Source organism: Lytechinus variegatus, chromosome 6 (assembly GCF_018143015.1).
Source record: "Lytechinus variegatus isolate NC3 chromosome 6, Lvar_3.0, whole genome shotgun sequence".
Lineage (NCBI taxonomy): Eukaryota > Metazoa > Echinodermata > Echinoidea > Temnopleuroida > Toxopneustidae > Lytechinus > Lytechinus variegatus.
Window position 1 is genome coordinate 35,952,544 of NC_054745.1, and position 23,493 is coordinate 35,976,036.

The 23,493-nt window shown below is 38.8% G+C and overlaps 1 protein-coding gene and 1 long non-coding RNA gene across 3 annotated transcripts; one reads left to right on the top strand and one right to left on the bottom strand.

The window, feature by feature from the left end:
* Positions 1-522: 522 nt before the first annotated feature.
* Positions 523-19,414, bottom strand: LOC121417412. Of its 2 annotated transcripts, none has more exons than XM_041611109.1 (10): positions 19,363-19,414; positions 15,707-15,926; positions 14,144-14,278; positions 12,775-12,868; positions 11,428-11,511; positions 10,649-10,705; positions 8,542-8,780; positions 7,734-7,878; positions 6,556-7,134; positions 523-2,349 (listed from the first exon to the last, which is right to left on the bottom strand). In XM_041611109.1, exons 2-10 carry the CDS (start codon positions 15,869-15,871, stop codon positions 614-616), a joined length of 3,234 nt encoding a protein of 1,077 aa, XP_041467043.1. In that variant the 5' UTR covers positions 15,872-15,926; positions 19,363-19,414; the 3' UTR covers positions 523-613. The 2 variants fall into 2 exon arrangements, with proteins under 2 accessions (XP_041467043.1, XP_041467044.1); XM_041611110.1 differs by lacking the exon at positions 19,363-19,414 and adding an exon at positions 17,278-17,336.
* Positions 19,415-19,464: 50 nt separating this feature from the next.
* Positions 19,465-22,893, top strand: LOC121417413. Its single transcript, XR_005970348.1, has 3 exons — positions 19,465-19,612; positions 21,029-21,174; positions 22,261-22,893. It is a non-coding gene; the product is annotated as an uncharacterized LOC121417413 (long non-coding RNA).
* The last annotated feature ends 600 nt before the right edge of the window (positions 22,894-23,493 follow it).

A 23,493-nucleotide genomic window follows, 5' to 3' on the forward strand; every position in this document is an offset into this window, starting at 1 on the left:
TTTTCTTCCCCAATGAACCATGGGAAGGATCCCAATAAACACAAATAGAATTACAGTTTGAACAAATTCTTGACACTCTGACAGCTTCCCATAATTTTAGGCCAGACTTAGACCATGGGCCTCCAAGCCCTCCCCCATCTATAAGTATGTATACACTAGTGCTATATACATACATGCAAGTCAAATTCACAAATATCCTTTTTAATAGTTTCAAGCGTATTTGACTGAGAGAGATATATGACACACATGCACATGTATTCTTTGTCTGATACCAGTAAATACATTCACAATAAAAGTCAAGGAAAAGTGTCAAATGCTATCCAATACCTTGTCTTACAAAGAGTTGCGGTTGATACATGATCAACCTCTACTATATGGAAATCCGTCAGTGTCATATTTTTTGTTACAAGAAATTAGCACGTCTTTTGCAAGCAAAAGAGCAGCATGCTGAATTTCAAAGAAAACAGTGAATCATATATCACATTGTATCAAGAAAATATTTTGAACATGCATAATTTGATGTTGCTTGCCATCCATAGTTGTGGTTGATTAAATCGATTGCAACTCTTTGTAAGACAGGGCTCAGATGTGTCACTGCCTTGTTTCGTCCCCATCAAGTACTGTTCTCGACATCTCCAAGGTCCATAGAGACATTTGCACAGTGTGTATTGTACCCACTATCAACTCCTGTTCTGGTTACCTGAGCAAGGAGATTCACTGAGATAGGCCTTAAAGGTGTTGCTTCCGCTTTGCTTATATCGCCTGAGATGTGTTCTTCATGCCCGTTTGCGTCATTCAAGAGTTTCTGATGGGAATGTAGGTTGGTTAAATTACCATGTTCCATGGCCGGACTGGAGTGAGGAGTCTTATTTTGGAGGCTTACAGTTTTTGCAGGATTATCCTGGGCAGGATGACTATGTGGAAGGTCCAATGAGATAGGCCCTTCCTGCATGTCAGCCTCTTGGTACGGAAGCGGATCTGAGGTACTTCTTTGAAAGACGGGATGGGAGATGTGAGCTTGTGGCATGGTAGGACAATGTTCCCTATCTTCACAATGATGGAGCAAGCTTGATGAAAGTGTTCCGACAGAGTCCCTTCTATGGCTCTGAAGATCTGCCTCGGATAAAGACAGCATTAGCCAATCTTCCTGGACATCTGTGTTTTCTCTCTCCTCTGCATACTTCCTCAAAGAGTCATAGCTCCGGCTTGTTGTCATACAGCTTGGGGCGGACTTCTTTGTAAAAGACGTCTGCATCCAACAATCCTCAACCCTGTCAAAGAATTGCACTTCATCAAACCTCAGGTTTTTGGAAGACTCTTGTTTGAATTGCCCACCTTTGCACGTTTCTGTGGTATCCTTTTTGGGAGATGCATTTGCTATCAAGGATACAGAACTAAGGTCCATTGCTGAGATGGCACTTTGATCACCCTTGACAGGAAGTCCAAACGGTGGATTGAAAGATAGCGTGCCGTATCGCATGGTCGATGTCAGACACGTTGCTGGTACCGTGGGGCTCTGGAATGGATATGATTGTTCTCCTGAACGCATCCCATGCTTCAGAGACGAGGAACAGGCTTTCCCAACCCAGGATGCACTGGACTGATCACATGACTCGGTCGACCTGCTGGAGTTGGACACAGCACCATCCAGAGCACTTGAAGTTCTCACAAACATCTTTGGCTTTGCAGGATAATGGGAGGCGATATCTTCAGCAAAAGAAGCGAAATCGTCCTTGCAGTCCGAACCATCATTTTTTGTTCCACCATATTTAGAAACTTTGATAAGGTTTTCCCTAAGCTCTTCACAACCTGACTCAAAATGTTTTTCTCCCTGCGGAACATCACCGGTCCCCGCTGCTGATACATCATCCACCGATTCTAACCCTGTAGCATCTTCTTGAGGACCAGTCCGCAAGAACTTTGTCACCTTACTACACGCATCGTTTTCAAGATTCTCCACTCTCTCTGGCCGATCACCCGCAACCTCTTCTCGTCCATCCAGGGAAAACAGACTGGTTTCCATCAACAGTTCCGCGTTGCTATCGTGCACTCGTGACGACGTGATTGGCATGCCTTGCCCCGAGAAAGGATCACCACCGCTTTCCGGATACCTTATAGGGCTGAATTCTGTCCCGATGTGGAAGGAGACCATCTTGTGTCGTGCCTTGGATCTGAAAGACTGGGCATTGACCCTGTCTTTGGATACGCCTTCTTCGGTCCTGACAGGGGAGATTGGTAGATCACCAGTCTTTGGTATAGGGCTGATGGCAGTACTGGCTTCCAGCGAGAAGTCACATGGTATGTTCTGCCTCGGTGGACTGCTAGCATGAATATCCTCTTGAATGTGACCTGTTTGAAGAAAAGCAATAAAAGAATAATATGAAGAACAATAAAGCATTTATGAGTAGCTGATTATCTAGTCGCCTATTCAAAGGCACTCTATATATTATTCTAGTTAATTTGAGAATCCCCAAATAGTATCCCTAAATTAGACCCCAAAGTAGCCAATCTGGAATAAAATTATTGGAAATGGTTTTTTGACTGATTTGAGTAGGTATGGGTGTCAACATTTACCAAAAAAAAGTTAGGATGAATACGGGTTGGGGAAAGTGCTTTTTTTCAAGGTCAAAGGTCAATGACCTTTTCATATATACTGTATAGTGGTATCTCTGAGATGGAAAGGTGCAGGTTGGTGATAATGGTGTCAAAATGCACAAATTCTTACCAGAATATCAAATAAAATAAAATTAAGTACCCAGAATGCACATTCACCGATAAAATTCAAGGTCAAAGCCTTTCAAAGGTCAATGACCCTTTTTACATTATATACCATATTGCATAATGGTATCTCTGAGATGATAAGGTACAGGCTGGCGATCATGGTGTCAAAATGTACAGATTCTTACAAGAAGATAAAATAGAAAGAATTCAAGTACTTAGAATTGACATTCACCAATGAAATTTAAGGTCAAAGGTTTTAAAAGGTCAATGACCTTTTTACATTATATATACCATACTGTATAATGGTATCTCTGGGATGAAAAGGCACAGGTTGGTGATCATGGTGTCAAAATGCACAGATTCTGACCAGAAGACCAAATGAAATAAAATTAAGTACCTAGAATACACATTCACCCTTAAAATTTAAGGCCAAAGGTCAATGACCTTTTATACATTATATACCATATTATATAATGGTATCTCTAAGATGAAACGGCGAAGGTTGGTGTTCTTGGTGTCAAAATACACAGATCCTTACAGGAAGATTGAATAAAATAAAATTAAGCATCAAGAACTTACATTCACCTTTAAAATTCAAGGACAAAGGTCAATGTCCCTTTTTAACATATGAAAATGATAATGGTATCTCTGAGATAAAACATCACAGGTTCGTAATCTTGGTGCCAAAATGGAAAGATTTGTACCAGTAGATTAAACAACAACAAAATCAGTATACAGAATATTGTTTCACCCTATACATACATACATATATATATATGTGTGTGTGTGTATAATCTGTATGAAATAAAAAAAAACATTTATCCTATGTGTTCATATTTGTGATAATGTAAATAAAGATGGCTAATTTGTAATGAAAACATGGAGGTTTCATAATTTCAGTCTGAAGTAAGGTCATGGAGAATGTATTTAGGGTTCAGAGGTCAATAACTCTTTCCAAAATATCAGTGGAAATTGTTTTAAAAAGGTGATAACCAAATAACACTTCTTCATATACTGCGATGCATTTCCAAAAGCAATGAAAAAAAATGAAATGGATTATACAATTTGAAACCTATCTAAATCAAGGTTGTCGTGTCTTTTTCTCTCCAGCGATAGTCCATTCATCTCATTAGCTTAATCTTCTGAAAATGGATAGGATAGGTCTAAATCTCATGTCACAGCTTGCATCATCTTAGAGCATTTCCAAACAGCAGAGGGATGACGATGAAATGAAGGCCATCATTAGAGCTGCAGCTTTTGTCATAGTAAATGGCATGTATCTCAACTTTAACAAAGATGAATTCCTGTATTATTATTAATTACCTCTCATTGCGAGTTGCCAGAATCTCTTGAGATGTTAATGCTGCATGACAAAACTTCATACCTGCTCTCTAGCTGCCGTAGGTCACCCATGATGCTATTTCTACTAGGTATCAGTTTGTACAAGGATCATGTATTTGGTCCCGAACAACTGATTGTTATCATGCATAGTAATGAAATTCAAAAGGAGATAATAGCTTACAAGTACACATCCATTGACTTAACAACACTCCTACAGCACCACTTCCAGTTCTTGAGGATCAAGCTGTGCAACATATCAGTAATAATATAGATCCTGGTATGTTATCCCTTGACAGAACATTAGGCTTTCATTGAATGGGCCAGATCAAAGTCCTGAAAATGTCAGAAGGTTTCCAAGAGTTTGATTACTCTTTGCTGAAGTTGAGACACTTAACTTCATTTACTATGACCATAGAGCTATTGTAATAGCTCCATGCTATGACAAAACCTGCCGCTCTAATGATTGCCTTATTTATATTCTTCATCATTGTCCCTGGCTATATGAAAATGTTCTTGGATGATGCCTATCTTTTCCATTTACAGATTAAGTTATAGTATATAGTATTGATTGTAGCATTTGAGGTTAGTGAATATTGCTACAGAGAAATTAGTACCTTGATTTAGATTTATAAAATGCATATCTAAATGCTGCTACTTTAGACAACTTCACCATTTCAAATTATTTCATACATGATTTTTTTTACACTTTTGGCAATGCATTACTACAGTATATATTAAAGAGTGCTATTTGATTTCAATTCCACCTCGAACTTGTATTTTGACATCATCATTGGTCCAGGAATCAACTATTAAATTTCTGTTCATTTTCCACGCAGGTGAGTCTTTTTCCCATCAAAATCACTATATACCTACATGCCACAATCAAGTTATCGACATATTTACTTAAATTTCCAGCAGTTTTTGACATAGTTCATTGACCTCTAACCCCTAAATATATTTTTCATGGCCATTATTTATCCTTATTTCAAAGTGAAATTATTAAACATCCTAGTTTTCATTACAAATAGCCATCTTTCTTTCTATTATTCACAAAAAATGTGAATATAATGGATTAATTTCTTTTTTTGGGGGAATAATAAATGGATATATCAATATTTATTAACTTTTGACCTTTGATATCCAATATCAAAGGTGAAGGATAATTCTTTTATATTATTTTGTGCCTTTTTATCTTCTTGCAAAAATTGCTTTTTGACACCAAAATCACCAACATGCAGCGTTTTATCTCAGAGATACCATTATACGATATATAACCTATGTAAAAAGGTCATTGACCTTTGACCATGAACTTTATGGATTAATATGCATTCTGGGTACTTAATTTCATTTTATTTGATCTTCCTGTAAGAAACTCTGCATTTTGACACCAAGATCACTAACCTGCGCCTTTTCATCTCAGAGATACCATTATACCGTATATGGTATATAATGTAAAAAAGGTCATTGAACTTTGAAAGGTATTGACCTTGAATTTCATTGGTGAATGAGCATTTTATGTACTTGATTTGATTTTATTTGATCTTCTTGTAAGAATCCGTGCATTTTGACACCAAGATCATCAACCTGCGCCTTTTCGTCTCAGAGATACCATTATATCGTTTATGGTATATAATGTAAAAAAGGTCAATGACCTTTGAAAGGCTTTGACCTTGAAAATTTTCGTTTAATGTGCATTCTGGGTACCTAATTTCATTTTATTTGATATTGTGGTAAGAATTTGTGCATTTTGACACCATTATCACCAACCTGCGCCTTTCCATCTCAGAGATACCATTATACAGTATATATGAAAAGGTCATTGACCTTTGACCTTGAAAAAAAGCACTTTCCCCAACCCGTATTCCTCCTAACTTTTTTTTGGTAAATGTTGACACCCATACCTACTCAAATCAGTCAAAAAACCATTTCCAATAATTTTATTCCAGATGGTTACTAATTACGGGATACTAAAAATAGAGGAGAAATCTGAAATTTTTTGTAGAAAACAAATGTAGAGTTGTCCACGAAAACCAACAATTTTGAAGCATGTTTGCCAATTTGAGGATCCCCATAGAAAGTACAACACTTTTCAAACTTCCATTTATAACTCGCTTATTCTACAACCCATTTTGACGAAACAAGTTTTAGATTGCTCCTCATTTTATTCTTTCTGATAAGTTGGATTCTCTCCTTGTGGTGCCAAGAGCCTAATTACAACCCATTCAGATTTTTCAATTTGATATTGCTGATTGACAAAAGTGTATGAATATGATTCTACGTCTAACACTGACTCTAGAAATGGTAACTACTGAACTTTCTTTGCCCAAATTGGAAAGACATATCAATGATTTGGAACTATTTTTTTGACTCGCGGAAGAATTGGGGCTATTTTACTGTTTCAGTTGGTGAATTGGATCCCATCATAGCTATCTTCATAAATGGAGTTTTGGTTTCCTTGAATGCATTATCATCACTGAACATGTGAGGACCTACCCCTGTTACTCATGAGACTGGTATCCATACTGCTTTCTTCTTGAGTACCATGTAGTCTTGATGAACAACCTGGTTCATTTAGCATTGAGATATGGTCACCAATCCTCTGTATGGGGCTCAACTCTCTGGTCAAGCCAAGCGTGAAATCCTTCCTTCTCTCCATCGCATCTCCATCCCCTCCTCCGCCTCCATCGTGCTCATCAAATTCTTCTATCGATCCGTGAGCGAATTCTTCCTCTCTGTCGGTCCTATCAACAAATTCGTCGATCCCCTTGTGAGGAGGCTCATTCCTTAGGTCAATCGGTCCGTCCCCTTCTCTTCTATTCCCGTCCGTTCCGCTAAACTCTTGTGAGAAGTCTCTCCTTCCCTCCATCCCTATATTCTCATCTCCTCCTACCTCAGCCATGTGGGGTCTGAATTCAAGAATATCAGGTTTGGAGAGACTGGTTTCCATCATGTTATCGGAAGGCTTTGTGGATTGGTAGAGTGAGTTGCCCTTGATAATTAAGGGTGAGATATGGTCACCATTACTGAGAGACTCCACGGGGCTGGGTGCAATAATAGGACTTGGTGGTAGACCTGTGAGACAACAGAAAAGGACAGAAAGAAGGAAAACGGATGGAAGAAAGGAAGAGGAGAAGGGTGGCAGGGAGGATTGAAGGGAGAGGAATGATTGAAGGGAGAGAGGAAATTAGGTTGAAGAGAAGAAAGGAAGGAAAGGAGGAAGGAAGGAAAGAATGGAATAAAGGTAGAAAGAGAGAGCAAACAAGAAAGAATTCCAAAGAAAGAAAGAATAAAGGAGGACAAGGAGAATAAGGCAAAGAATGAGAAAAGGAAGGACGAGAAAGTGAAAGACTTGTTAAGTTTATTCACATTTTTTTTTCGTGTTTAGGCTAAGACAATGTAAATCAGGGAATGAAATATTGGAATACTTTGGAATGACACTTTCCTTTCCTTGAGGATCCCATAAGTTGGATAGAGGCAATGAAAGTAATCTGTTTGATAGCATTGCAAGGCAGATTTCTTGTCTGAAAAACATTTAGAACCTCATTTCTTGACAGTATCATGAATGTTGCTATACCATGGACCATCTACCTCCATGCATGGACCAAACATCATCTATTAACCAAAGTTTCAACGTCATGATACTGTAAATCCAAGGCAAGTGACATATGTACCTTTACTGTGTGGAGCTTCTCTTATTGGCGACATCAAAGGAGAATCCATTTTCCCACACAGGGGTGATGCTTGGAGTTGTACATGAGGGACTGGTCTAATTGGGGTGGTCCTGTAACGAGCTATTGGACTAGACGAAAACTGGCTCTGTTTGGATAGATGAGAAGATAAGGGTTAAGGTAAGGGTTTGAAACTAGAAAGAGAGTTTTAAAGGGGTAGCTGATAAAGGAATTGATGGCTGAAGCTGTACATAGCTGTTCTGTCTGCAGCCATCGCCATTATTGCCACCACCACCCCCTTCATTATCACCATGCTCATCTCCAATCTTCATCATTACAAACATGATGATCATGACCTTCATTGGCATCTCCATCACCATCATCATCATCATCATCAACACTACGATCATCATCATGATCATCATGCCTATCATATCATCATCATCCCCATCATTATCATTGTTACCATTACACCATCATCATGATCACTGTCATAACCATCATCATTATCATCATCATCATCTCAATCCTCCTCCTCCCCATCATCTTTATCGTCATCATCTCCATCATCACATTTATCACCATCATCATTACTATTACCACCATCACCACCACCACCATCATTGTCATCATCCATCTGTAAATGAGAGAAACATAACTGCAACTATATCAATGACTAAATTTTACTAATCATGATACTCCCTGAAAAGCACACACACACACAACAGCCCAACTGACGCAGAAAAGTACACCCCGGCCCCGACTAAAAACACGAAAGAATAATGAACAACCCACTTTCCCCATATCTCACCTCAACTGAATTAGGGGTCTTTGGCATACGTCCATAGTCTGTCGGGCTGCACTCCTGACTGGACTTGATTGGTGAGATGGAGGGGGAGAATGGTCCGCTCTCCCTGCTACTCGCCGATAGAGGGCTGGCCGAGGGCACTCCATTGGAGCTGGACTCACTCTGTGTGAAGAGTTTGCGTCTCAGGGGAGCGACGGGGAACGATTCCACGCTGGATTTGGTGTACATGAAGCGACCCTTTCCTACGATATGAAATGAGAGCTAAGCCTTGTTAAAGGACATACGAACCAGCAGCCTTAATGGCTCCACTTCAAGTCCTCAACTACTTACATCTGGCCAGGTTCATTACAAATGATCAAACATTTTGTGCCGAGTCCATTGGAATGAATACACTAAATCACTCCTCAATACATTCATTTTGGAATAATTATATCCTACAACTTAAGAACATTTTAGTTTCTCAACAAAAATAAAATCACAGGCTAATTTAGCCAAGTGCTATATTTCTAATAGTTCTCAAATAATCTCAAAGGTATAGTTTAAGACTAGTCGTTATAACACATAGTCAATGAGAACAGACAGCTTTCCCTTTAAAGTGTGACAAGTAAAATATCAACTCAGCGAACTGACAAACAGCTGTGAGTGACCTCTCATTGACTGTGACAGGTTAGCTAGTCTTAAAATATACCTTAGAGATTATATAACACTTAGTAATTCAGAGATTAAATGAGCCTATGAAATCATTTGTATAGAGAAACTAACATGTTTCAAGAGGAAAGGTATTTGTTTGGCTCATTGGTAATATAATTATTGCAGTATGAACATATTGAGTAGTGAATTAGTGTGTTTTCTTTCAAGTGGGTCTATATCACAAGACTACACTGCTTAGAATGGTGCATTATGGGTCAGGAATCTGGCCAGATTTGAGTCATTGAGGACATGTGGTGGTGCTATGATTAAAAGATGTTGGTCTGCATGTAGTCTGTACTGGCTTTAATACTTTCTGCCAATCTTATCTGTATACAGAAAGTGACCTGGGCTCCGTAACACAAAAGGTTTGCGATGAATTGCAAATATGAGAGAAGCGCACTGATTGGTTCCTGGTCAGAATTTCAAACCAAATGCGCGTGTAACGTCTATATCGATTGGTCAGTTCATTTAGCGATTGATCGCTAATCTTTTGTTACGGAGCCCAGCTGTCTATAATGAAATGATCCTGTCTGTAGATGCCACACAAATAATGATATTGCCATTTTTTGAAATATATATTTATCTTTATCATTTGCTAAATTCTCTCTATCCCACTTTTGTCTTTCAGAACCCTTTCCTTCTATACAGTTCCTTCTCCATATACCCTCTTCTTCCCTGTTTTCAGTCCATAATTCCTTTCCTTCTGGCCTTTGCTGCCCTTCAGCTCTTCTATTTCTTTCATTGTAGGCACTGACTCAGCTACTCCTTCGTTCGGAAAACATCAGCATCAATCTATTATGACGTCTATATGTTACTGCATTTTCCCCATTTTACCTTCATTCTTGGTTTAGTTCTTACCCCCACTATGTCACAATTTGCTTAAATATGTTTGATGTATTTTATGTATATGTTTTATGATGTAAGTACTATGTTTTGTAATCATGCTCTTACCCACAGTCCTGTACAATGTTCCCATAGAAACATGTAACCTGGACTTTCTATGTTTGTTTCCCTTTGGTTGAAATCAATAAAGGTGATAAAAAAAAAATAAAAAAAATAACAATTTTTCGACAAGTGTCCAGACCAAAATATAGCAATACACCCAAATTATGATTTTATGAATTAGCATAAATGTATTTAAACATGAAAATAAATAATTTGGTTACAATTGTGGAGATTACGGTATGAGTGACATTCGTGCCAATTTCAATCGTGATTGCGCGATCAGAAGTCAAGATCTGAGGGGGGGGGGGGGAAACAGCACCCCTCCCCTTGGGCTATACAATTTAAGAACAGCCTGAGCTACATGTATATAGGGTCAATAGCTAGACAGGGATATATCAGTTTTATGAAACACCCACACTGACCCCCCACATAAGATGTGTCCCTTCCCATGAAGATAGAATTGTGTTTTACTTACCAAGAAAAGCTTCCAAATCAAAATTGAGTGGAAGAGTAATGGCCGTCTGACAGCTCACTACAGAGAGAGATGTTATGAAAAAAATTATTAATCATTTGCAGAATTGATTGTATGCTTGTTATATAATGCATTCATTCATTCAATTTAACTACTTTATTTACCTTTAACATTGCATGTTTTCAGTCGTGGTGTAGCGGTTCTGACTCTCGCCTTGTAATCAGAGGGTCGTGTGTTCGAATCCCACCATGGCCTAGCGTCCTTTGGCAAGGCGTTAATCCACACTTTGCCACTCTCCACCCAGGTGTTAAATGGGTACCCGGTAGGATGTGAAAGCCTATATGTAGTATGCCTAGCAATTGAGTCTTGGAACTCTTGTTGGAATGCTCCCCAGGGAGTGGAGAAGGTACATACATTGTATGCGGGCATGCAAGGATCCGATGACCGGGGTAATAATATGTCTGTAAAGCGCTTAGAGACGTCGTTCCGATGTATTAAGCGCTGTATAAATGCGGACCATTATGATTATTATAATTTACTGTGCTATTTCATCATTCATGCTAGAAACTGCAAAGGAAGTGTTTTAGTTACTATTTCTAAATGATCGTGAACTATCACAGTTTGAGGTTTGTATTGTAATTGTATCATAACGGGCTATAAGCCAGATTTCAAAATACACGTTATTGAGTTTAAGCAAAGTGAAAGAGAACTAGAGATCTGAAGAAAACAATATAAATATGGGGAAAAATGTATTTGCATGAATTTAAAAAAAATTTTCTTACCATCAACCTTTCCCGACACACTTCCAAGGAAGGATCCATTCGTTGATGAACAAATGGAATTATCCGCTGAGTGCTCACTTAAAACTGCAAGAAAAATATAAGATATGTATGAGTAGCACAAATTAAAAAAAGGCGATTTCACCCCGAAATACTCAAAAGAGCACTGGAATATTTTAAAAAGCCCCCCAAATCCCCATTCACTGAAAAGCAAAAGGTTATCCAATGTTGCAGAATTAATTAATTGGATGTAAAAAGCTTTGTTTCACAAAGAGTTCAGTTTGACTTAGACTCGTACTTTTTTCAAATGAAGGTGCAGTATAAAAAGCACCCCTACATGTACATTGGTCAAATTGTGCTTAGGGGGCATGAAGTTACCTTGAAGTTACCTTGATGGCCACATCTCACTGTCTTCACGACGAGGGTGTACAGATGAGTATGGCAGGGTTAAGGAGGCTCTTAGAGCCTATTTGAAAAACACATTTTGATAATTTTGTCTTAAATTGCAGGAGTGTTGGTGCCTCAATTGTGGACTGTGGGAGTTTATTCCATTGATTGACAACCCTTTGGCTAAAGAAGTGTTTCCTTATATCCAGTCTAGATCGTTGCTTGGCAAATTTAAGAGTGTCCTCTTGTTCTGGCACATTCTACTCTCTGGAAATAATTGTCTGGGATTGATTTGTCCATTTTTGTAATAATTCGGTATGTTTGAATGAGGTCTCCCCTTTCTCTCCTTCTTTCTAACGAAAAGTAAGAGTTCTTCCTAATACTGCTAACTGTTGGCAGGTTTGGTAGAAATCTACCTGTTCACACTCTGACCAGAGGAGTGGGACAATGTACCAAGACTTTGATACCTAATACCCAAATGAAAAGTAAACTGAAATGCTAACGCACTGCTTATTATTGGTCTTTTTGGTAAGAATCCACGTGTCAGGGGTGCGAGTGGTCACAAATAAAAAGATCTGAAAAAAGATGAAGAGTATTGTAAAAGTCTGAAATAGGAAGAGCTCCCATACTTTTTGTACAGAGGAAAGCCAAATATAAGCTGAAATCCAGCTAAAAATCACCAAAAAAAAAATCTGAAATCAGATAAAAATCTGAACTGTCACACCCCTGACCTGTTCACACTCTCACCAGAAGAGAGGGATTATACCAAGATTTAGACACTTAACGCCCGAATGAAATGTAATTGAAACGTTGAATTACTTTCAAACTACTGGCAGTTTAGGTAAGAATCTACATGTACCTGTCCACTCTCTGACCAGGGGTGTAAGACAATAAACCAAGAGATTCAAATATATGTATGATTTCCAAATGAAACGTGAATTGAAACGTTTAATTTTTACTTACTGCTAACAGTTGGTGGTTTGGGTGAGAACGTGACCTGTTTCATTGGCTTGGATTCTGACCAGGGTGACGGGACAACTACTTTCTGCGAGAAGAACTGTAAAATTGGAAGAAAAATTAAGGGAATGGTTCAATACTGTGATCAACAAACTCTGTATCAATTAAGCTCAATGTGAAACAGAAAACTTACATCCGAAAAACAGGGTGAAGTTGTTTTATATACAGTGGATTTTCTGAATGAGAGTCATGTCAACTCAACCCTAACTAATTTGACAATGCATGGAAGAAAAATTTCTTTATAAAGTCCTGGGGCCCCGTTTCATACAGAGTTACAACAGGCCCCGTCTTACAAAGATTTGCGATTGATCCGATCAATTATAACTGTGGACCGCTAGCAACATCAACATCTAAAATGCAAATTTGTTCAAAATATTTTCTGGATACGATATATATGCATAAAATCATCATTCTTTTGAAGATCCAGTGCGATTCTCTTTGAACAATATAAGGAGATTGTGCAAATTTCCTGTTGAAAAACTCATCGTATGGATGGATTTCCATAAAGTTGAGATTTATTGGATCAATTTTATCTCTTTGTAAGACGGAACTCTGTTGTAACTTTGCCAATATGGCAATTTCATTATCATTATGACTATATTATGATGCATACATTTAAGCAATTTGGTGTATTCAATGATAGGGCGTAACATTTTCACCTTAGCACTACTTAAATGAATAGATTGAATTTGAATTGATGTAATAATACCAGAACATGCTATCAGTAATGTATGTTGAACTTAGATTTTTGTTAAGTATTATATACATGTATATTAATTTGTTATTGTAAAGCACATTGAAATGTTAATGTAATGCGCTATATAAATGTAACTTTTATTATTTTTATTATAACTGTCATGGTTACCATGGTAAATATAGTTGTTATAATGGCAAAGTTACAATAGTTGTAACTCTTTATGAAACAGGACCCTGATGATGGTAAGTACAATGGTAACGTGGCAAACATGCATTTTATGTACAGTAGACTTTGCTGGCTTTCCATAGTTGCGATCGATCGGATCAATCGCAACTGGAGATTGATCCAATTGATCGCAACTTTTTGTCAGATGGGCCCCATGTTTCTCTGATTGCACCAAAAAACCAGGGATATCGACCACGTAAAAAGAATCGCAGGGGTTTGAGGGATCAAAAGGAATTTGGAGTGGAAAACGGGCAATTTAAACATTCTCCAACAGACATGTGCAGACATACACAAGTTTGAGAGTTGACAATGCATGTATTTTTCAAAATCATTAAACCTGCAATACTTAAAGAAAATAGAATACTGTGGAAATGGTGGAAAATGAAATCTCACCTGATTAATTGCTTGTTGGACCTGTTCTTCTTTCTCTTTTGGGATGAATGATGCATCCTGTTGTTGGGGTAACTCGTCTATATCAGCTGGGAAGAGCAGAGACATCTGATCGATAGACCACCGAAAGCCACTCTTCTGTTTAAATCAGAAAAAAAAAAATTTACCATGCATCATCACCATCATCATTTATTATTAATACTATATCATTGTTATTATCAGTATTCTAAAGGGATACATTTCTTCCATGTCTTGATTTATTTCATCTGGGTTGAATGCAACACAAAATGGATTAATTTCTTGACACCAGGGGACCGTTTCATCAAAATTTTTGTCTGACAAGTTGTCAGATCTGACATCTTTCCTTGATTCTGATTGGCTGAGAGGCACTGTTACCATAGTAACTGTCGGATAAAATGGGACTTGTCGGATAAAACGTCCGACAAGTCCTTTCATGAAACGCTCCCCTGGGCCCAGTTTTACAAAGAGTACGATGGTCTGATCAATCTCGTATATAGAAATCCATTATGTCATCATTTTTTCTTAGGGAAATTTGCTCAATGTCCTTTGAAAACAAAGAGAAGCATACTGAATTGTCAAGAAAACAGTGAATGTATGAATATACATCATTGCTACAAAACATTTTGACAAAACCATGTAATTTCAGATGTTGATGCTGCTGGCTTTCCATAGTTGTGATTGATCGGATCAATCGCAACTCTTTGTAAGACGGACCTCTGGAGTAGGATTTGAACACACAAGAGTGACGAGACAGGAGTCATAACCACCATGTTTCTGTTTGTGGTAACTCCTGTAGGAACACGGCAGGACAGTATTTTGCTGGTAAACACCAAGCTGGTATAAAACCAATTACCTAGGGAACATTTTACATATAGGTTAATCAGTCATAGTGGCTGACCTTATACATAGCAGATATTACTCTCGGGCCTTTTTAACAAAGTGGAGACAATGGCAAAGTGGGGATTCAAACTCGCCAACTTGCGATTATGAGTCCAATGCTCTAACCATTGGACCACACGACCAGTGAAGCCTCGACTGAATCAAAACGATTTCCTTAGTCCCAAGAAATTTTTCCCTGTACTAGCTTATTCTTCTGTGAAGGCCTTGACAAGGGTCAAAACACAATAACGTTTGAATTGATCACCTGAATGCACCCTTAGTTCCTACATGAATTTACCTTCTGGCTAGAGGATGTGTTCTGACTAGAGTTGAAGTCACCTTCTTTTAATCTAAAGTAGGGTAACATAATAACATTTGAATTGATCACCTGAACGCACCCTTAGTTCCTACATGAATTTACCTTCTGGCTAGAGGATGTGTCCCGACTAGGATTGAATTCACCTTCTTTAAATCTAAAGCAGTGTCACATAATAACATTTGAATTGATCACCTGAACGCACCCTTAGTTCCTACATGAATTTACTCTTTGGCACCATGGTGTGTGCTGACTAGAGTTGAATTCACTTTCTTTTAAACTATTAAGCAGGGTCACATAACGTTTGTACTGATCACCTGAAAACACCCTTAATTCCTACACAAATTTACCTTCTTGCTACAGGGCGTGTCCTGACTAGACTTGAATACAGATGGGCTGAATGCAGGTAGATGCATGCTGTCCAGACTAGCTGTATCAAATGGATTCACAGTCAAGTTTGCTGATGATGTCATTGATGATGTCATCGACAGATGCCCCTCCTCCTCCTCTGCCATGGTGATGGAGGATCAATGAACAGGTCAGGAATGAATCTGAAGAGTAGACGTCAACCTAATTTTAAATTTCCATAAAAAAAAAGAAACGTGCGGACTGTTGTAACTTTCATACATTGTGCAGAATTCCCATCAAAGACAGGCAACAAGTACAACCACAAACTCTACAATGGGAACATACTTCTAATCTTAAATCTGCATACCAACAGATTCATTCAAAAATCTGAGTCGAAATGACAAATTAATATTCAAGTTTATTGCATAAAAGGGGAAGTCACCCTGACAAAAGTTTAGTAAAAAATAACAAAAAACTAATTAAAAATATTGGAGAAAATTTAGGGAAAAACATTCAAGAACTGGAAAGTTATTTGAATTTCCTTTTATTTGTGTGATGTCATATGCAAACAGCCTCCAATTTATCATGAATAAAAAGAAATCAATTAACAAAATCACACTACTATAAAGATAACTAGAACGAGAAGGATAAAGGACTTGAACTGGAACCATGACTGCTGGAATCATCAGCATTCTTCCAGAATCTTGGGTAAAGGTAAATATTACTTTCTCCAAAAGCTGCAAATGGTTAACCTAAATTCTTATCAACAGTCAAATCATTTCACCCCTGCTCCTGAAAGATTTCTTGTTTGTCACTTTATGTATGATTAACAAAATTGAAATTCATGCATTTCATATCACATAACTAATGGGAAGTGGGGCACCTGGTTTAACATCACAAATAAAAAAAAAACTTAAAATTCTAATAATTCTTCATTTCTATTCTAAATCTTCAACACATTTTCTTCAAACTCTTACCAATAAATATATGTTATATTATTAGTTATTTTCATAACAAAGTTTCCATCAGGCTGATCTTCACCTTTAGCTTAAAGCCTCGAAATGCAGCCATCTCATTAATTCAAATCCATCTATTGTGCTTCGACGTAATTTTCATATGGACTGAAGTTAGTGACTATAAAAGGGTGAGCTGATGAAAGTAATCTCTTTGGTTGCTCTAACTTCAGTCCATATTAAAATTATGGCAAAGACAAGCGAAGCCAAGTCTGAGAATTCAAAAGATGACATCGAGATTGAAGCCGAAATACAGCGGTTCCCGATTGCGATATCTGGTAAAGCGGTGGGCAAGTTGTAAATTGACTTCAAAATGTGACTGAGCAGTCAGTAGCATGACTGTCTTTGCAAACAATCTTCTGCTGAGGAAATTGATGAGAGGACAGGTATAACTTAATAGCCCTGACCTAAATAGATGCTTCTTTAATTTAGGCCTAGGCTCGAGTCTAGATGAGTGACTGAACTTCTAAATAAGAAAAAACTTACAATGTATTTTGTCCCCAAGAAAAGACCAAGACGCCCACTCACACTAGTGCGAGGTTTTTTATTAGTATACTTACGTCGCACAAAGAACCGCGTTTGACTTGAAGTTGAAGGCAGCTCGCATCTATGGATTTCTAGCTAAAACTAGAGGATCCCGGAGGGGCCACTTACATTGACGAGCGGATACTATGCCCGACCAAAAAAACACGTAAAAAGGATGTCTTTTTCACGACAGGGCACGTTACGTACGTAACATGATAAGGGTGTCAAAAACACAAAAATAATGAAAAAAGGGTATCTATTTTACTCGGAAAATTACGTGTTTAGGGTCGAATTTGCGAGGATGATAAAACAAAATTCAAATGTTTTATAAAGGATGTCCTTTTCTCCCCAACACTTCCGTGTTTAGAGTCCCATTTGCGCGAGGTGTAGAAGGTGGGGTCGTACTAAACCAAATAAGGTAAAGCCGACGACCGAAGAACTCATAACAATAAACATTCCTCTACTTGTTTAGGGGTTCATTTCAGGGAATATTTGCCAAGAGTATCGTTTTGTTTCCAATACTAGTTAAGGGTAGGGTTTCACACGCCAATACTTGTTAAGGGATGCATTTTCAGAATATGGAAATTACGCGTTTAGGGTGCTTTTCGAGACCCCATGGTCGCGCATGGTATCCACTCGTGAATGGAAGTGGCCCCCAGGATAGAGGATACTAGTACAGAGCTACCAAGTCTCATGCATTATGCGTGAGACTCAAGCATTTTGGACTCTTGTTCATCCCCTCAAATCTCTGTCTCATGCAACTATCACAGCCTATCCCCATATACATTGTACACAATGTCTGTGATCTCACTCAGATTCACAGAAAATCTCACGCATGGCTGGTCTTTGAACTTGGCATCTCTGCTAGAAGTACTAAGTAACTAATGTATTGTTGTTAATTGTTAGCATGATCATAAGTGGGTTGGCGTGCTGCGACGGCTCACGCCACTTCTGCCTGGCGTCCACAATGGCTGAACACACATCTCTTACTTAGGTCACCTAAAATGACCTAGGCTTCATTTTTCAGTGCGCAGCGGCATGTATTAAAACCCTTGACTTGAGTGGGCCAGGCAAAGCGCTAGTCTGCATGTCTGTCTGCAGGGCCTGATCTGTAGACCAAAAGCTTCGGTCTATGTCATGTATGTTATGTTGGTTGACCATGTTGGTTGTTTAGCTGAACTTCGTTGGCTTCACTCACCAAATACAGAGACCGAAGGTGAAAATCAAGCGTGATCTGTACTGTAGACAGTGTAGTCTGTACTACAGTAGGCTACAGCAGGGACTCAAATTTCAAAATTGAACTTTGAGAATGATTTTGAAGAGCCCCGACAGGGGATTTTGCATTAAGTCCCTATGGTGGCTGCAATGATAGCGAGCCGTCTGTGTACGAGGAGAAATTTGAAAAATAAAAAAAACTCAAAACTTGCTGCCAGGGGCCGATTGCACGAAAGGGTCTTTCCAAGGACCGTCTTTCGTGTCGCCCATCTTTTATGATAGTGACACGATACGCTAGAAGCGGGGTGTTTCTGAAATTTATGATAAAGAATAAGATTCGGTAGCTTGCGTTTAAATCAAATTTTATACAATTTCATGATATAGACTAATATTGAGATCTATCACATCAGTCATCATTTTAATAAAATGATGTGATTTATAAAATTTTTATAAAGAAATAATATTTTGTTTATTTTAACGGACGAATGAAGTATGTTTGCAGATGATTTATTTAAACACGTTAAAATACGTTTCACATGGTGCATCATAAAAGATGGGCGACACGAAAGACTGTCCTTGCAAAGACCCTTTCGTGCAATCGGCCCCAGCTGTTTAGATCTGATCAAGCCAGGACAGCCAGCGCCAGGCGGCTAATCTGAGCTCCCCCGCCCGCTCCCCGTCGAACGAAGCCCCAGGCCGCTGCTGAAGCCTGACCATGTCCATGTTGCCTTCTTTCCTTTTTTGTTAACAAATCAAACGACCGAGAAAATGTCCAACAAATATTAATACAATGATTAGATTTGATGTGTTTATGATAAAGAACGTATGAGCATACTATACAGCATCTCTAAGCTCTCTCAAAACTACGGGTAAAGTCATCAAATAAAAGAAATTGAGTTATTTACCTCGGCCTGCACCTGGCTTAGCTTGAACTCTTCAATTTTTGAAAGCGGGCCGGCCGGCGCCGACGTACGTGCTACCGGTATGGCAATAGAGGGCGCATATTTTGTAGCAAAATATCGTCGACCGCCTGCCGAATCCAATCAGATTCCAAGATAGAGGGAAAATCAGCTGTAAAATTTGGCTTTTCAAAACCCGAAATGGACGAGAAAACAGGATCCGCTTCCGTAGCATCTGCTAGAGAAGTGCTAGACAGTGAGTAAACTTAATCTTAATATGCTGTGACGCAATGAAACGTTCTTTTAATGGAGTGTAGCATTCACAGCTCCTACTTAGCAGCAGAGGATGTTTAATACCGTAACGCTCAATGATTTTCGGCCGGGCGTAGCGGGCTGGCGGCATCGGTATGCATGGTATGCAAGGGCCTGGTTACAATAATCATTATGGCAGTGAGTCCAAACTTCGCGCGTGTCCACGACCATACATCATTTTGTTGTTGTTCGTTTAGGGCCTGTGTGTGTGTGTGTGCCTGTTTCACGCCCTAGTAGTCTCCTCGGTAGACACTTGGTGTTAGGAACTCAAATTATCTCAAAAAATCTCCACAAAAGCTTTGGTGCGTGAAGTTAGGTCACACTTTTTCTGAACGGTTTTCCAGCACACAGCCCTCATTCGCCGATCGGAATAGAATTTTGAGATCGCGATACTGGCGAAACCCTACTTTACATTTTCGGTCATGATTTTATAGTTTATGATCTTGCCTGGGTGATCAATGTGGTAACCGTTTCTTGCATTGGTTTTGTATAAATTATGAACATTTTGTGAACAAATTAAGCCTTATGAATATTTTTGAAAAGTGCGCGAAGTTTGGACACACCATCATCATACATTCAGCTCATCGTAGGGCGGGGCCGTGGCTAGCCAGGATCAGGCTTCTAGTTCTAGAGAGTAAAAATCATTTACTAACGTAAGATTACTCTCATACGAAGCCAGGTCTCCCTTTCTATACATTTGTATGTACCACCAAAAAACCTGAAACTGTTAGTTTTGCCCCGCGACGCAAGCGTCCGTATCGTGGGTGAAGAACAATTCAATAGAAAACAAGATGGCAGGGTAAACATCGGGCAAGTCTTCTCTCTATTCATGATATTTTTCTAATTTTTTGATGAAATTTTGTCTAAAAATAAAATCCATAGCGAAGAAATGTCGGAAATGAAGTTGTATCCCATGTACATGATTTAGGGCTAGATCTTTTAGAAAGAAAGTAGAAATCTTGGGGGCAAAAGTTTCAGGTTTTTGGGTGGTAGATCTACACACAAATGTATAGAAAGGAAGACCTGGCTTCGTATGAGAGTTAGTAAATGATTTTTACTCTCCAGAAGCCTGCCTTTGTCCTGGCTAGCCGTGGCATGGCCATGGTTTCCAAAAAGTAACGTCGTTTAATAGGCATACATTAAAATTGAACTGAAGACAGGCGAAGATTAAAAATGATAAATAATGAATTAAAAAAGAAGGGCATGCCAAATCTGCATCTCTTTTTAGCTCAAATAAATTTAAACTTTGTAGGGAAGTATACTTTCTTGCCCTTTTTAATTGGTAATGTGTATTTACACATTACATTTAGTATGAAGAAATGAATGATAACTTTCACTTTCTCTTTTGAATTTCTATCAGCTATAAGTCAGATATCGGAACTATTGGAGACGGGGCTTGACCCTGAGACCTTGTCAATCTGTGTTCATCTCTGTGAGCAGGGAGTCAACCCCGAGGCCCTTGCATCTGTTATCAAGGAACTACGAAGAGAGATGACAGCGTATAAGGTACATAAACGGTCTTGGTCATGTGACCAGCCAACCCCTAACCCAACATCAGGTTACCGGGAAGATTTGATAATGTACAGCTCTTGTATAGCGCATATCAAAATTATGAATAATGTCTCTACACGCTTCCGAAGGACTTGGATATTATTACCACGGCTGTAACTTGGCATCCGTAATTACTTAGATCACAGCACACACGCATTTCATGGAATAAATTCCTGCCAGGTACCCATTCACCTCACCGAGGTTGGGTGCAACTGAATGTGGATGAAATTATTCTACATCAGCCAAAATAGTAATTTGGTCTTCGAAAATAGAATTTTCAAAGTTAGCTTACTGCGAGAGTGATTCTTATTCTTCATAAGTTCTGTTAATATTTGAAGTTGTAAAGTACATGTACATTAAATAAAAACAAGACAAGAGCTGGACATTGAGGAATAAAAGATCCTGTGTCCAGGACTGAACCTTATGAACAATTTTTTTACGGACTGCTTGAAAGATTCACTGAAATTCCCCTCTCACTGAATTTCTTTTGCATTCTATCAAGTATATTTGTGGGTTATCACTGATAAATTTGGAAAAATTATATATTTTTAGCTACATGTAATAGAATTTATGCTTTTTTAAGCTCAATAAAAATCTCAAAATTCATTTTTGGCGATATATTGTTGACTTTGAGGTGTTAGGTCACAAATAGCAGCCTGGTATCCCCAAAGGGTAGCAGAGTTGTACTTTTCCAAATCTGTGGGGTATGGCGAAAGAAAAAATACATACCTGTACACATAATCCATAATTCATTATTGCTATCTGAACTATTATCCTTATAACATAACAGCTGGCCCGTGCCCCCCTCCCCCCCCCCCCCCCCCCCCCCGTTTGTGAAGCAAAATTTAAATTTGTAATGTAAAAATGCTGTTAACTTAAAACCAAAATGTGCCCCCCCCCTTTTTCAAGTGAAGACTTATTTTGCTTGTCAAAAATCTCAGAAAAATGTGCTCCCCCCTTTTGGAAAATCCTTGATCCACCCCTGCTTATGATTGAAATTAATACTCCCTCTCTTTTCAAATTTTATTTATCTCCATGCAGGCAGCTGTGGAGCAAGGATAATACCCCAGACATACCGTGTGAACATGAACTGAGATTGAACTGAATGAGGGACATTGTATCTATACCCAGGGCTGCTGTTAATATGGTGGACTGTGAAACAGTTTTGATGCACAGTTGCCCAAGTGTTAGATTACCGTGTGAACATTAACTGAGATTGAACTGAATGAGGGACATTGTATCTATACCCAGGGCTGCTGTTAATATGGTGGACTCTGAAACAGTTTGGATGCACAGATGTCTGTGTGTTAGATTACCGTGTGAACTAGAACTGATATTGAACTGAATGAGGGACTTTGTATCCAGACCCAGGGCTGCTGTTAATATGGTGGACTGTGAAGGACAGTAGTTTGGATACACAGATGCCAAAGTGTTAGATTACCATGTGAACTTGAACTGGTGGGCGATTGGTGTGGTAGATGATCCTATGTGGCATCCCTGTAATACCAACCCCGGGTTGGTATTCGTCCATCTGCTAGATCTGCAAGCCCAACAAAGCCTTTTCTGAGATGTATATGATCTACATTTATTTTGCCCCATCTGGGCTCCGTAACACAAAGATTAGCGATCAATCGCTAAATGAACTGACCAATCATTATCAACGTTACACGCGCATTTGGTTTAAAATACTGACCAGGAACTAATCAGTGCGGTTCTTTCATATTTGCAATCCATCGCAAACCTTTGTGTTACGGAGCCCTGAATATATTTATGAATATTGTAAATAATGTAAATGTAATTTGTCAAGATCTTTGAAAGTACATGTACATACAAACTAAAAAATAGAAATCATGCAATTAGTGTTATATTGCTTTTTTAAAAATTGATGTTGAGTGTGTCATGTAGTGTAGTGATGAGAGACGGTCAAACTACGGAAGGAGGGAGAGGAACAGAAAGGGAAAGGGTGGGGAGGTTAGAGGGAGAAGAGAAGGGGATTAAGAGAAAGAGTAAGAGAATGGAAAGAAAGAGAGGGGCAAGGAAGGTATGGAGAGAAAGAAAGAGAAGATAGAATACGGGAGTGGAGAGAAAGAGAGGGGCAAGGAAGGTATGGAGAGAGAGGGAGAGAAGATAGAATAAGAGAATGGAAAGAGAGGGGCAAGGAAGGTATGGAGAGAGAGGGAGAGAAGATAGAATAAGAGAGTGGAAAGAAAGAGGGATAAGGGCCGGGGGGGGGGGGGGACAGAAAAAGAAAGGGGGGGGGGGATGAAGAGAGAG